This window comes from Rattus norvegicus, chromosome 2, assembly GCF_036323735.1.
Source record: "Rattus norvegicus strain BN/NHsdMcwi chromosome 2, GRCr8, whole genome shotgun sequence".
Lineage (NCBI taxonomy): Eukaryota > Metazoa > Chordata > Mammalia > Rodentia > Muridae > Rattus > Rattus norvegicus.
In genome coordinates, this window is record NC_086020.1 from 224628432 (window position 1) to 224643751 (window position 15320).

At 41.6% G+C, this 15320-nt stretch overlaps 1 protein-coding gene across 1 annotated transcript; it reads left to right on the top strand.

Annotated features, from left to right (window-relative positions):
- The first annotated feature begins 9618 nt into the window (after window positions 1-9618).
- Window positions 9619-13045, top strand: Gpbp1l2 (GC-rich promoter binding protein 1-like 2). Its single transcript, NM_001408814.1, is given in 1 exon segment — window positions 9619-13045. A coding segment is annotated over 1 exon segment (1428 nt). The 5' UTR covers window positions 9619-10731; the 3' UTR covers window positions 12160-13045.
- Window positions 13046-15320: the final 2275 nt, after the last annotated feature.

The window sequence follows — 15320 nt, forward strand, 5'->3', positions numbered from 1 at the left end:
TCCTGTAAGTTTGCTATTAAAATACATTAAACTATATATATAAAAAAAGAATGTGTCAAATTGCATTCTTCTACATGCTGACCTCCAATTGAAACAGCACCATTTGTTAAAAATGCTATCTTTTTTCCACTGGATGGTTTTAGCTCCTTTGTCAAAAATCAAGTGACCATAGGTGTGTGTGTTTATTTCTGGATCTTCGATTCTATTCCGTTGATCTACCTGCCTGTCTCTGTACCAATACCATATAGTTTTTTATCACTATTGCTCTGTAATACTGCTTGAGGTCAGGGATGGTGATTTCCCCCAGAAGTCCTTTTATTATTGAGTATAGTTTTCAGGATCCTGGGCTTTTTGTCATTCCAAATGAATTTGCAAATTGCTCTTTCTAACTCTGTGAATTGAGTTGGAATTTTCATGAGGATTGCATTGAATCTGTAGATTGCTTTTGGCAAAATGGCCATTTTTACTATATTAATCCTGCCAATCCATGAGCAAGGGAGATCTTTTCATCTTCTGAGATCTTCAATTTCTTTTCAGAGACTTGAAGTTCTTGTCATACAGATGAAAGATCTTGGTTAGAGTCACACCGAGGTATTTTATGTTATTTGGGACTATTGTGAAGGGTGTTCTCTGGTAGAACTATTGGGGTCGCTTAAGTACACTATTATATCATCTGCAAAGAGTGATATTTTTTGCTTCTTCCTTTCCAATTTGTATCCCTTTGACCTCCTTTTGTTGTTGTTCTGGCTAGAACTTCAAGAACTATATTGAATAGGTAGGGAGAGATTGAGCATCTGTCTAGTCCCTGATTTTAGTGGGATTGCTTCAAATTGCTCTCCATTTAGTTTAATGTTATCAACTGGTTTGCTGTATATGGCTTTTACTATGTTTAGGTATGGGCCTTGAATTCCTGATCTTTCCAAGACTTTTATCATGAAGGGGTGTTGAATTTTGTCAAATGCTTTCTCAGCATCTAATGAGATGACCATGTAGTTTTTTTTTCCTTTCAGTTTGTTTATACAGTGGATTACATTGATGGATTTCCATATATTGAACCATCCCTGCATCCCTGGGATGAAGCCTACTTGATCATGATGGATGATCGTTTTGATGTGTTCTTGGATTCTTGTGTTTTTAGGAGAATTTTATTGAGTATTTTTGCATCAATATCCATAAGGGAAATTGTTCTGAAATTTTCTTTCTTTGTTGGGTCTTTGTGTGGTTTGGGTACAAGTGTAATCGTGGCTTCATAGAAGGAATTTGGTGGTGTTCCTTCCGTTTCTATTTTGTGGAATAGTTTGGACAGTATTGGTATTATGTCTTCTATGAAGGGCTGACAGAATTCTGCACTAAACCTATCTGTTCCTGGGATATTTTTTGTTGGGAGACTTTTAATGACTGCCTCTCTTTCTTTAGTAGTCATGGGACTGTTTAGATGGTTTATCATATTCTGGTTTAACTTTGATACCTGGAATCTATTTAGAAAATTGTCCATTTCATCCAGATTTTCCAGTTTTGTTGAATATAGACTTTTGTAATAGGCTCTGATGATTTTTTGAATTTCCTCAGATTCTGTTGTTATGTCTCCCTTTTCATTTCTGATTTTGTTAATTTGGATACACTCTCTGTGTCCTCTGGTTAGTCTGGCTAAGGGTTTATCTATCTTGATTTTCTCAAAGCACCAGCTCCTGGTTTTGTTGATTCTTTGTATAGTCCTTTTCATTTCTACTTGGTTGATTTCAGTCCTGAGTTTGATTATTTCCTGCTGTGTACACCTCTTGGGTATATTTGTTTCTTTTTGTCCCAGTGCTTTTAGGTGTGCTGTCAAGCTGCTAGTATATGTTCTCTCCAGTTTCTTTTTTGGAGACACTCAGAGTTAAGAGTTTTCCTCTTAGCATTGCTTTCATTGTGTCCCATAAGTTTGGGTATGCTGTGCCTTCATTATCATTAAATTCTAAAAAGTCTCAGATTTCTTTCTTTATTTCTTCCTTTACCAAGTTGTCATTGAGTAAAGCACTTTTCAGCTTCCATATGTACATGTTCTTTCTGTTGTTTTTGTTGTTATTGAAGACCACCATTAGTCCCTGGTGATCTGATAGAATACATGGGATCATTTCAATCTTTTTTGTATCTGTTTAGGCCTGATTTGTGACTGATCATATGGTCAATTTTGGAGAAGGTCCATGAGATGCTGACAAGAAGGTATATTCTTTTGTTGTAGGATGAAATGTTCTATTGATATCTGTTAAATCCATTTGGTTCATGGCTTCTCTTAGTCTGTCTATGTCTTTGTTTAATTTCTGTTTCCATGATCTGTCCATTGATGAGAGTGGGTTGTTGAAGTCTCCCACTATTATTGTGTGATATGCAATGTGTGCTTTGAGCTTTAGTAAGATTTCTTTTATGTATGTAGGTGCCCTTGAATTTGGAGCATAGATATTCAGGATTGGGAATTCATCTTGGTGGATTTTTCCTTTGATGAATATGAAGTGTCCTACCTTATTTTTTTTGATAACTTTTGGTTGAAAGTTGATGGCTACTCCAGCCTGTTTCTCTAGACCATCTGCTTGGAAAATTATTTTCCAGCCTTTTACTCTGAGATAGTTTCTTTCTTTGTCACCAAGGTGTGTTTCCTGTATGCAGAAAACTGCTGGGTCCTCTTTACGTATCCAGTCTGCTAGTCTATGTCTTTTTATTGAGGAGTTGAGTCTATCAATGTTTTAAGATATTGGGGACCAGTGATTGTTGTTTCCTGTAATTTTTGTTGTTAGGAATGGAATTATGTTTCTGTGGCTATCTTCTTTTGGGTTAGTGGAAATTAGATTAGTTTCTTAGTTTTTCTAGGGTGTAATTTCCTTCCTTGTGTTGGCGTTTTCCATCTATTATCCTTTGTAGGCCTGGATTTGTGGAAAGATCTTGTGTAAATTTGGTTTTGTCATGGAATATCTTGGTATCTCCATCTATATTGAGAGTTTTTCTGGATATAGTAGCCTGGGCTGGCATTTGTGTTCGCTTAGGGTCTGTATGGCATCTGTCCAGGATCTTCTGGCTTTCATAGTCTCTGGTGAGAAGTCTGGTGTGATTCTGATAGGTCTGCCTTTATATGTTACTTGACCTTTTTCCCTTACTGCTTTTAATATTCTTTCTTTGTTTTGTGCATTTGGTGTTTTGACTATTATGTGACAGGAGGAATTTCTTTTCTGGTCCAATCTATTCGGAGTTCTGTAAGCTTCTTGAATGTTTTTGGGCATCTCTTTCTTTAGGTTTGGGAAGTTTTCCTCTATAATTTTGTTGAAGATATTTACTGGCCTTTTAATTTGGGAGTCTTTGCTCTCTTCTATATGTATTATCCTTAGGCTTGGTCTTCTCATTGTGTCCTGGATTTCCTGGATGTTTTGGGTTAGGAGTTGGAGTTTTTCGTGTTTTGCATTTTCTTTGACTGATGTGTCAGTGTTTTCTATGGTATCTTCTGCCCCTGAGATTCTCTCTTTTATCTCTTGTATTCTGTTTGTAATGCTTGCACATATGAATCCTGATCATTTTCCTAGGTTTTCTATCTCTAGCTTGTCTCCCTTTGTTATTTCTTTATTGTTTCTATTTCCACTTTTAGATTCTGGATGGCTTTGTTCAATTCCTTTATCTGTTTGGTTGTATTTTCCTTTAATTCTTTAAGGAGTTTTTGTGTTTCCTTCTTAAGAGCTTCTACCTGTTTACCTGTGTTGTCCTGTATTTCTTTAAGGCAGTTATTTATGTCCTTCTTAAAGTTCTCTAACATCATTGTGAGTTGTAATTTTAAATCAAAATCTTGCTTTTTCTGGTGTATTTGGGTATCCAGGGCTTGCTGAGGTGGGGGAACTGGGTTCTGATGATGCCAAGTGGCCTTGATTTCTGTTGCTTAGGTTCTTGTCCCTGCCTTTTGCCATTTGCTTATCTCTGGTGTTAGTTGGTCTTGCTGTCTCTGATAGTGGCTTGACACTCCTGTAAGCCTGTGTGTCAGCACTCCTGGATACCCAACTTTCTCCCAGTGGGATTTGGGTACAGAGAACTGTGGTACTGAGTCAGTCCAAGATGGGCTCAGGCAGAAACTGTAAAGATCCTGTCTCAGACTGCTCCTAGGTTCCTGTGTCCAGAGGGCTCTAGGCAGGAATGTGAGCAGAAGTGGTGGCCTCACCTGTACTCTCAGAATAGTCAGCACTTCTGAGAATCCAGCCCTCTCACCACAGGATCTGGGTACAGAGAGCTGTGTCACAGGGTCAGCTTTGGGGGCAGGCAGAAACTGGAAGGATCCTCAAAGTTACATTTTGCATTTGGTATTTCATGTTGCTGTAAGTTAGGAGAAATACACACGTTAAATCATTAGCATAAACTCAACCATTCACATTTATGCCGTGCTCTCACACATTATTTAATTTAATGTTGAGGTCCATTCCCCTTCAATGAGTGCCTAACACCAGACAGAAAACAGCATAGGGTGGTTAGAGGAGACAGAACCCTGTCTGAACACCTAGGCATGATGTCACTGAGCCTTAGAGAGACAGGCGCAAACTCCAGGTGCTTGTCCAGAAAGTGTTTGGAGGACAAACATAGACCTTCATAGGCCATGACCTGCCATTCAAAGAAGGTTGTACTTTGCACCACTTGCCAAACTACTAAATTGTGCCTAGACTAGGAGTCCGGTCTGAGGAAATCAAACCAGGTAGGTCCCGTTCCCAGGAGCCCATGCCCCAGCTCAAAAGACAGGAGAACTCCAGGGATCTGTAAGCCTCTATCTTACAGGTAAAATTGGCCCCTGGATCAGGAAGACCATCCCCTCCCTGAAGGATATCCATGAACGAATGGATTGAAAATGTCTGTGCCTTTCTCCTTTGGGCTTATCTAGGTGACATGCCAAGAGAGGAAAATGTGGTGGCTCTGAGGCCTTTGCTGAATATTACAGAAATTTGGGCATGGTGGTTCATGTCTGTTATTTCTGAACTTAGAGGCCAAGGCAAGAGGATCATCAGTGGTTCATGTCCATTCAGGCTACTCAGTGAGCTGGAGGCTGGAGTCAGCTTAGAAGAGTCAGCAGCTGACAGAACTGAAATGTTCCAGGAGGTTAGGTGTCCAGTCAAGCATTGTTCAGATCAATGCGGGTTTCCATCTACCTCTTCCTCTTTCCCTCATTACGAATTATTTTCCTGGTATGGAAAAAAATAAAAATGAGAATTCAAAAATTTCAGACTGAGTTGCTTTCGATGAGACTAAAACCTTGGTTTGCATTTGGTTGTTCTTTGGTGGTGGTGGTGGTGGGGTACAGGTCAAGGAGGCATAGGGGTTTTTGCTTGTCACTGGAAAAGAAATATGTATCTAAAATAAGAACTTCATTCTGGTTTGTCATGCCATTCATTTGTCTTAATTAAAATCTGTAAGCATGTCTTTATTACTGCCCCCCGCCAGGCAGAACATTAGGGCCAAGAAAAGGTTGTTCAAGTGATGACTTGGAAGAGCCAGTTTCAAGCAGGTATACCTGTCTGCCAAGCTTCTGGTATCCTTGAGGGAAAGAAAGGCTCTCTCATTTCTTATAGCAGGAGATATAAAGTATTCTCCACTAGTCTCAAGCACTAATCAACACCTAAACTGTAGATGTTCTCAACCTTCCCAATGCTGACCTCTTAACACAGTTCCTCATGCTGTGATGACCCCAATCAGATAATTATCTCATTGGTACTTCATAGCCATAATTTTGCTACTTTTATGAATCATAATGTAAATATCTGATATGCAGGATATCTACCTGTTATGTAACCCCCAAAAGGGTTGAGACCCACAGGTTGAAAACTACTGACCTAAAGAGTTGATTTACCCACAACTTGGCCACACCAGATGTAGAAACGTCTTCCAACAGTGAAACAAGCATGAAAGTGAAGAGAGGAGGAAGGGGACTAGAAATGCTGCCTTTTCCCTGGGAGAGCCAGGAAGTTAAAAGTTTCTTCCTCAGGAAGGAACCCCTGCCCTCATCTTGGCGCCTTAGTTGGTGATCCGACCCTCAGGCGTGAGACAGAAGAGGTAGAAATAGTAGTGACCTGTCCTGTGTGTCTTCCCTCTGCCTGGCTTTCCAAGTCCATGAACACTGGACAGGAGGGGTGACTCTAAGTCTAGACTGAGTCTCTCGAAACTCAAAGGCAGAAGGAACCCTTCCATCCTTGCTCCAGCCCCCTGAGAATGCTCGTGGCATCTGAGTAACTGAAAGACCATCTTAGACAAAAAGTGCCTCTCCTGTTTTCTGCTTCCTGGCCCAGGACCCTCCCCTTACCCTCCTAGAAATGAACCCATTTCTAGGATTGACCATGTTCTCATGCGTCTTTTTTTTTTTCTGTTCCATTTGGCTAACTTGGTGACTAAGAAAAGTTGAACAACCGTTTTTTTTCTGAACAATCTGAAGCTGGTTCTGTGAGCAATTTCTCTCTTCCCTTTCATTCTGGGTAGTCCTGGGGTTTTCCCCTCTTCTTGAATTCTAGTTATGAATGGTTGCTGTGAAAGCAGGTGATTCGAGGCTCTCCTGTACCGAGCTGTGGGTGAGGAGCCCCAGTGACATCAGCTGCTTCTCAGCCCCTGGGGCCAGCACTTCTGTCATCTGTAGCATCGTGGAGCAATGTTTTTCACGGATGCTTTTCAGAGAAACACAGTTAGGGCCTTAGAGATGCATGTGAAACATACTCAAATGTATGCTTCATTCATTTAAAAACACTTCTAAAAAATTTGACAGCTTTTATTTATGTAAGCAATATTACTCTCACATCCCCTTCTCTCTCCTACCGAAACCCTTCCTCTTATCAATCCTTCTACTTTCAGGTTTTCCTTTAGCATGTGCAATACTGATTTTAATAAACGTCACCTTCCTGAGCATGGGTGAAGGATTATTTTAGTAAATGAGGTCAATTTATTATTAGCTACTACAGCACTAAATGAAGGACCACACTCTCATGAGTTCTGTTTTGGGCCTTCTTTCTTACTAAGATGCTGTCACTGATGCAAAAACCCTTTTGTCAGGGAACAGAGACATGAATGTTGGGTGGTAAACATCTAGTTCATATATGTAGCCTGGACATGACCCACAGGACTGTGATGATGGTTCTAGGTCAGAGGAATATGCCCGTGGCCACCTAGAGCACACAGTAGGCACTGGACAGTGGATGGGGATGTAGCTCAGTGGTAGAGCTTGTGCTCAGTGTGTGAGAGACGCTGATGTTCATTGCTGAAACCAAGAAAGAAAGAAAAACTGGCTGAACAGAAACTGACCTTCTGGGCTCTGATGGGTCAGCCAGAGGCTGCTCTCTTTAAAAAGAAAAGAAACTCTGAACTCCCTTAATTCCTGCCAGACTTTGAAGTCCTTTATTATTAGTGCTTTGATCTTCAGAAAGTTATTTATATTCTATACCCTAGTTTTCTCAACTATAAATTGGAGATAATGATAATAATAATAGTAATAATAATAATTCTTCTTACTTGCAATTAGGAAAGATTGAGAAATTTAAACACACAAAAGTCCCACCTATGTGTTTGGTCCACAGTAAATTCTCTATAAATAATAATGATTAGTCATGTCTTAGCTAAGCCTCTAGGTTGAGAAGTGGCTGAGAGAGGCAGTAATAGTACATCCTACCTGGGAGAGGAAAGTGCAGCCTTTGAAAAGCCCTAGGCCTTGACCTGGAAAGATCCACAGTGACCGTCACGGACCACCTCAAATCACATGAACGCCGCTCCACTGTGAAGATTTACAGCTGTGGGTGGCCTGAAGGAAGTTCGTAGAGCTGAGACTCTGTCACTCTTATTTCCATGCCTATTTGTCTTCTGTTGCAAAGCCAGACATGCCATAGATGCTTGGTAGAGTTGGCACTGAGGGTCTTACTTTTGGATCATTACCAAGATAACGCACCATCGGTTTTTGAGAGGGCCTTGCTCTCTAGCCTGAGCAAGCCTCAAATTCATGATCTTTGTACCTCTCTACCCTAGAGTGCCCGGGGTGACAGGTGTGTGCCAGCCACCTGGTTCTAAAAGTGCTGCTCTTGCTTGGCCATCTAGAGCTGGTTTCTTTGTAATGTGAGAGAAATTGATTTTAGACATCAGATTTCTAGTATCTCAGTGTTTACCACGATCCAAGTGTTCTAGTACGCATGAAAATGATATGGTTTTAAAACTATTTCTATTTACTGGTCATATGTGATTATACCTTGAAATATACAGATGAACATGTAACCCCTCAAGACGGGGCATCAGTGACAGACCAGATATGCCAGGGACCTGCCAGCCTCTGCCGCCCATGTGCTGGGATGGAGGGCACCACACCTGGAAAGTCAGGTGGTTCTTGGCGATTAGTCTGTTGATGTTATTGTAATGTTAATGTTTTATCTTGGCTGACTCTTTAAAGGTCGAAGTATCCACCTGTTCCATGGTTAAACCACACATAGTGAAGGGGCATCAGCGTTTTTATATGATGCTGGATTTGGCTTGCTAGACTCTCACGGAGGAGTTTTACAACTAGGTGATGTCTGCTTTGGTGTCAGGGCGATGCTAGCCACGGAGCGAGTAATAAATCGCTCTCGCACTCTCCAGTTTCTTCTGAAGAGTGTGAGATACGTTGATAGTAATTCCTCCAATGTTTTGTAGAATTCTTCTGTGAATCCATCTGATCAAAGATGTTTTTACTTGGGGAAGGTTTTAATAGTGACTCAATCTCCCCGATCCAATCTAGTTAGGTCACACATGCCTGGGAGTTTATCTATTCCATCTAATTTGTTGACATACATTTGTTTAAAAAACGGTTTCTTATTCGTTTGAATAGACTTTTTGGAGAAGATTTAGAGTCACAGAAAAGAATTCAGAAAATGCAACTGGAATTTCCTATGTGCTGTCTGTCCCCAGTCATGCCCACATAGCCTTTGCTATTACTAAGAGCCCTCTGCTGCTGTGGTCCTCTCCTTGGGAGAATGCACCCAGGGAGCATTTTGTTTGTGCTAGATTACAGCCTTCAGTTATGCACCCAGAAATAGATGTGATCTCTCTTTGGGAAGGCCTTTTGCCTTTTTGATCTTATTGTCTTAAGGTGTTTGCCCCTTTTCCCCTCTGTCAATTCCTTCCTTTGTGGGTAGACATTCTTTGGGAAAGGGGGGGTCATGATGAATTTTGATTCTCACCTCCTTGAATATTTCTTTAGTTTTAACTATTTTTTACATTTATTTTTTATCTCTGTGTCTGTGTACCTGTGTGTATGGGTGTATGCACCCCGCAGCATATTTCTGGAAGTCCGTTCTCTCCTACCGTGTGGATTCCAGGCCTCAAACTCAGGTTAACAGGTTTGCACCTTTACCCACTGAGTCATCTTACCACTCCTTTTGTGAAAACTTTGTAGTTTCTTTGTGATTCTTATGGGTATCACAGATAACATTGGTCATCACCACTGTTCTATTGCTGTGAAAGGGGCACCATGACCACGGCAACCTTATAAAGGAAAGCATTTAATTGCGACTTGCTTACAGTTGCTTAAAATTACAATAGTCAAGAGTTCTAGATTTTGGGAAGAGCTTTGTTATGGTTGTGGGCTAGTCACCTCTGCTGGTCGGAGAAGCTGGGGACGCGTCCTTAGACGCCGCGAGTTGTCCTTGACCGTAGCCCCGCCGCTGCCGGATTTGCAGACTCAAGTGGCCTTTTTAATGTTTGTGTAATGATGGAGATGGACCCAAATTAGAAAGTGATTTCTTCAATAAAGCAATAGAAGATTCTTCATATCACTTCTGGAAGCACAGTTCAGTTTTTGGGAAAGAGGAGAACAAGTGAAATACAGAAAATTAATAAGAAGAAAACCTCATTTTGGAATTCTCTTTCTCCTTGACCCTTACCTTTTCTACTTATAATTTTGCTTTGAATGTATAAATAGTAAAGACCAAAGAAATAGGATATATATTTAGGAGCTTTATACCAAGACATTTGCCTTGAAAGCTGCTATTCTGTGGCAGGAAAAATATATCAAGTTTCTGTTGGATTCCTTTTACAAAAAACAAAACAAGACTACTTATATCTTTAGATTTTGAAGGTTAAAACCAATGAAAGCATTTATCTGCACACTGCTTTAAGCAGTTGTGTATGATAATGAGATTTCTGTTTTAAAAGCTTTTGTTGTGGATATTGTGCCACTGGAACTGGTTGTGCAGAAGCTCTATCCCAGTGCTTTACTATACAGTTTTGACCTGTCACCCTGATGACATTTCCTGTTCACACCTGAGACCACTTGTCTTTTTAGCCATGACCTTGTTATGAACAGTGTTTGCACTCCCTGTGCAGATGTCCATGTTTTGCCTATTTAAGCAACATTATAGTGCCATTACTCAAGGAAGTTGAATGAGGTGAACATAGACATAGCTTTTCCCCCTTTCCCCCCTTTTTTAAATGTAACAAATAACTTTTAATGTTCCCCTTCCCCCTTCCCCTTCCCCTTCCCCCTGTGGAAAAGTGTTGGGAACTAGGTATTGAGGATGAGCGATTGAGAGGATTCAGAGGGTGGGCCACACAGAGCTGGGCTTCTTTGTGCTTCATCACAAGGCGTGCTGCTGCCCAGGCTATTTTAGACCCTTTTTACAAGAAAACCTCGTGGAAGATACAGGTGGCAACTTGGATACAGGACCACAGAGGTGACACTCTGAGGATCCTGGCCATGAGGTTGGATGCCTCAACTTGCTGAAAAGACACTGGACCTAAATGGCGCAGCATGACTTTGTTCCTGCTTGGCTAAATTTTTCAACGCCACAGTCAGCTAAGTCATCTACAGCCACCTTTGACAAACACGGAGAGCACCTATCCCGTGGAGAAGGTAGATTTGGAATAAGCCGTCGTAGACATAATTCCTCTGATGGCTTTTTTAACAATGGACCTCTGCGGACTACAGGAGATTCTTGGCACCAACCCTCCCTATTCCGCCATGATTCTGTTGACTCTGGTGTCTCTAAGGGAGCGTATGCTGGAACCACAGGGAATCTGTCTGGTTGGCATGGCTCTTCCCGAGGTCATGATGGCATGAGCCAACGTGGTGGAGGTAGTACAGGAAACCACCGACACTGGAATGGCAGCTTCCATTCCCGGAAAGGCTGTGCCTTTCAAGAAAAAACACCAACTGAAATTAGGGAAGAGAAAAAAGAGGATAAAGTAGAAAAGTTGCAGTTTGAAGAGGAAGACTTCCCTTCTTTGAATCCAGAAGCTGGCAAACAGAATCAGCCATGCAGACCTATTGGGACCCCTTCTGGAGTGTGGGAAAATCCACCTAGTGCCAAGCAACCCTCAAAGATGCTAGTCATCAAAAAAATTTCCAAAGAGGATCCTGCTGCCACCTTTTCCGCTGCATTTACCTCAGGATCCCACCATGCAAATGGGAACAAAGTGTCAACCATGGTCCCGAGTGTTTATAAGAACTTGGTTCCCAAGCCTGCACCACCTCCCTCTAAGCCCAACGCATGGAAAGCTAACAGAATGGAACACAAACCTGGATCACTTTCCTCCAGCCGGGAGGCTGCTTTGACCAATCCAGTTTCTGTTACTAAACCAGTGGTACTAGCTGCTGGTGTAGTTCTCAACGCTCCCAAAGAGAGTCCCTCCAGTACTACCCCTCCGATAGAGATCAGCTCCTCTCGCCTGACCAAATTGACCCGACGAACCACAGACAGGAAGAGCGAGTTCCTGAAGACTCTGAAGGATGAGCGCAATGAAGACTGCTCCCAAAGTAGAGACTGTGACAAGCTGGAGGGGCTAAGATTGGAGGGCAGCCACACACCTGAACCAAAGGAAAATGGAGAACAAGGTTGTCTTCAGAACGGGCTTTCTCTACCCATGGTAGAGGAGAGGGAGGTCCTGTCACACTCTCTAGAAGCAGAGCACAGGTTATTGAAAGCAATGGGGTGGCAGGAGTATCCTGAAAATGATGAGAGTTGCCTCCCACTCACAGAGGATGAACTCAAGGAGTTTCACACGAGAACAGAACAGCTACGAAGGAACGGGTTTGTAAAGAATGGCTTCTTACAAGGCCGTAGTTCCAGCCTGTTCTCCCCATGGAGAAGCACTTGCATTGCAGAGTGTGAGGACTCAGACACGGAAACAAGCAGCAGCGAGACGTCAGACGACGACGCCTGGAAGTAGAAGTAGAAATGCTCGCAGCTGCCCTGCCCCGCTGAGCTCGGCCTTGTGTTAGAGAATATAAAGTTCTTTCCTTTCTTCTGTTGTTGAATACTTCGTGCACAAGGGAAATAGTCATATCCCAAAGACAGAGCCATTGTCCTGCTTAGCTTTTGTTGTTCTTCCCTGTTATCTGCTCAGTAGACATTTGTGTGGTGGGAATTTCTAAGCACACACAGTACCTATTGGGCTGTGCACAAGTGGGAGCTGTGCAGGCAAAGATGCAGGGAGGGGCGCTGCGCTGCTCAACAGCTTCTGCTCCCAGCCCTGGGCACCCAGCCTGTGCTCACACAATCATTGTCAATGACAAAGTGACTATTGAAGTTATAATTGTATTAAATTAATGCTAATAATTTGGATATTTTATTTTATTTTTGGCTGCTGGGGTAACTTAGCCCTTAACCAAGCATATGTGGTTGTTTTTGTTTGGGGTTTTTTTTTTTTTTCCTTTTTTTTGGGTACAGCTGTAAAATATTTGGATATAGGAAATGTTATTCTTGCAGCCTTGATATTCAGGGTGGATTGTAAAATATGAATTTTTGTGAGATTCAAAGATTAAGATTATTTTGATAACATTATTTACAGATTTAAAAGATGTGGTTACCACAAGTCTGTTGAGGGGAAAAACTACTGCATAAAATAACTAACGTGGAATAAATATTTTGCATCAGTTTGGATTGTCTTGTGTAAGAAATATATTTTCTTTAAAATTAGAGGGTGGATTCCTTTTTTTAGGGGAAATATTTTTAGAAATCTTGGGGAAAACTGAATTCAGGCCCACCTGTTTCTCTTTTCAGCAAAAATTCTTGATGTGGAAAAACCTGTGCAATAAATTGTTAATAAACTTCAAAAAAAAAAAAGAGTTCTACATCCATATCTACAGGCAATAGGAAGAAAAGCAGTAAGCCGAGAGAGACAGAGAGAGAGACAGAGACAGAGAGACAGACAGACAGAGAGACAGAGAGCTCACATTTTTAAGGGCAAAAAGTACCCCCCAAACAGTGCTACTGAGAACCAAGTGTTCAAATATGTGAACCTATGGAGATATATTCTTCCAAGCTATCGCAGTCTTGTGTCTATCCCTCGTTCTTACCTCACATAAGTGGATTGGACAGATGCACACACTTCTGGTGTGGCGTCTTCTCTTTATCTCTTCCTCTCTGTCTGTTCTGCAGATTGAAGTGAAGGCCTAGTCTATATGAGGCAAGCCTTCCACCACTGAGCTATGCTCCCAGTGTTTGCCTTAATTCACTTAGGATAATATACTCAAGGTTCATCCATAATCTAGTTAATAATTCCCTTCTTTGGAGGTCCAATAGTGTCTATTATATGCATATGCAGTGGTTGGCCTAGTCGTGTGCACAACAGCTTATGTCTGCCTGTGGTGAACGAATCTGCTGTACATGACTATGCGTGCTTGTGCATTTCCTTTTGGGTCTTTAAGAACCGACTACTGTGGAGTCTATGCTCCTCAGTGGGTCACATGGTAACTCTCTGTTATGGTTGTCTGAGGAGCTGCTGCGCTTCTTCTCACCATAGCTATGTCAACTTGCCTTTCTGCCGTCAGTGGACAAAAGACTCCATTTTCTCCACAGCCTCGGCCATGCCCCATTGTCTTGATTCTGTTTGGTGCTTGCTCATTATCATCCTAATGCATACCAAACCACATCTAATTGTGGTTTTCCATTTCCCTAACGACTATCGATATTGAACATCTACCCGCATCCTTATTAGACATATTTGTATATTTTCCTTGGAATCCTCTGCTCATTTTTAACTGGACTGATTGCTGAGCAAGAGAATTGTTTTACTAGTAGGACTGACACCTATTCCCTGTGTGTGTGTTTGGGATTCTTGCTGTCAATTAAGTGTCCTTTAGAAGTCGATGTGTGGGGGTTGGGGATTTAGCTCAGTGGTAGAGCCCTTGCCTAGCAAGTGCAAGGCCCTGAGTTCGGTCCCCAGCTCAAAAAAAAAAAAATAATAATAAAATAAAAATGTAAAAAAAAAAAAAAGAAGTCGATGTGTGTCCTGTTCATTCATATGAAGTATGAGTTTCTGGTTAAATGTAGGTGTATGAAAAAAATAATCAATTCTCCATTTAATAGACTAGGTCTGGTTCGGGAGTTTTAGCTCTTTTCTGGGCCTGTGGGTGACTTCTAAAAATATGACATTTTTATTAATTATTAGAGAATTTCATTCATGCGTACAAAGTATTTTCATTATATTCAGCCCGTATTTTTCCCAACTTTTCTCAGACAGTTGGCTTCTAACCCCTCCGTAATTTCAGGCCATTATTGTTTTTATAACCTACAGAGTCTAATTTGTAATGCCTATATATCTATGGCTATGGGGCCATCCATAGGATTGCGGCCAACCTACCAGGCGCTATACCTTAAAGAAAATTGATTCTGTCTCCCCAAGCAGCCATTCCTGTCAGCAGTGCCTCAGCTGTGGGTAGGGCCTTATGATCCCTCTAGCTCCTTGCTAGAATTTTGACTGACTCGCTCTATTGTAGGTCTTGTGTAGGTACCACAGTTGATGGGAGCTACCGAATGCAGCAGGCTTGCTGTATGTAACTACCTTGTTTCACCCCAGTCCTCCCCAACCTCTGGCTCTCACAACCTTCAGGCTCCTTTTCTGACATGTTCCCTGAGCCTTGAAGGGAAGGAATGTGACGCTTATGCGGCATTTAGGACAGTTCCTGTTGTAAGCACCGTTTGCAACTGAAAACGACGTCTCTGATGAGGTCGGAGAGCTGTACTCATCTGTGGTCATAGAGATAGGAATTGATGGAAGAGTTTGATACTATACGTTTAGCAAAACAATAGCAGTATGTCACCCCTGGGCCCGTGTCCTCATAGCCATAGTTTTTTAGTCAGATTTACAGTCTCAAACATTCAGAGTTCGGAACAGAAAGAATGGAATTGTTACACATTTGCACTATGAACAGACTCATGGATGAATCTCTTTCTTTTGAAGAGAGATTAATTTTTTTATCTGCATGAATATTTTGCCAGCGTATATGGAAGTACACCGACTGAGCGCCTGGTGCCCGCAGAGGCCAGAAATGGGGATCCAGATTCCCCTGAATTTGATGTTGCGATTGTTAAGCTATCATTTGGGTA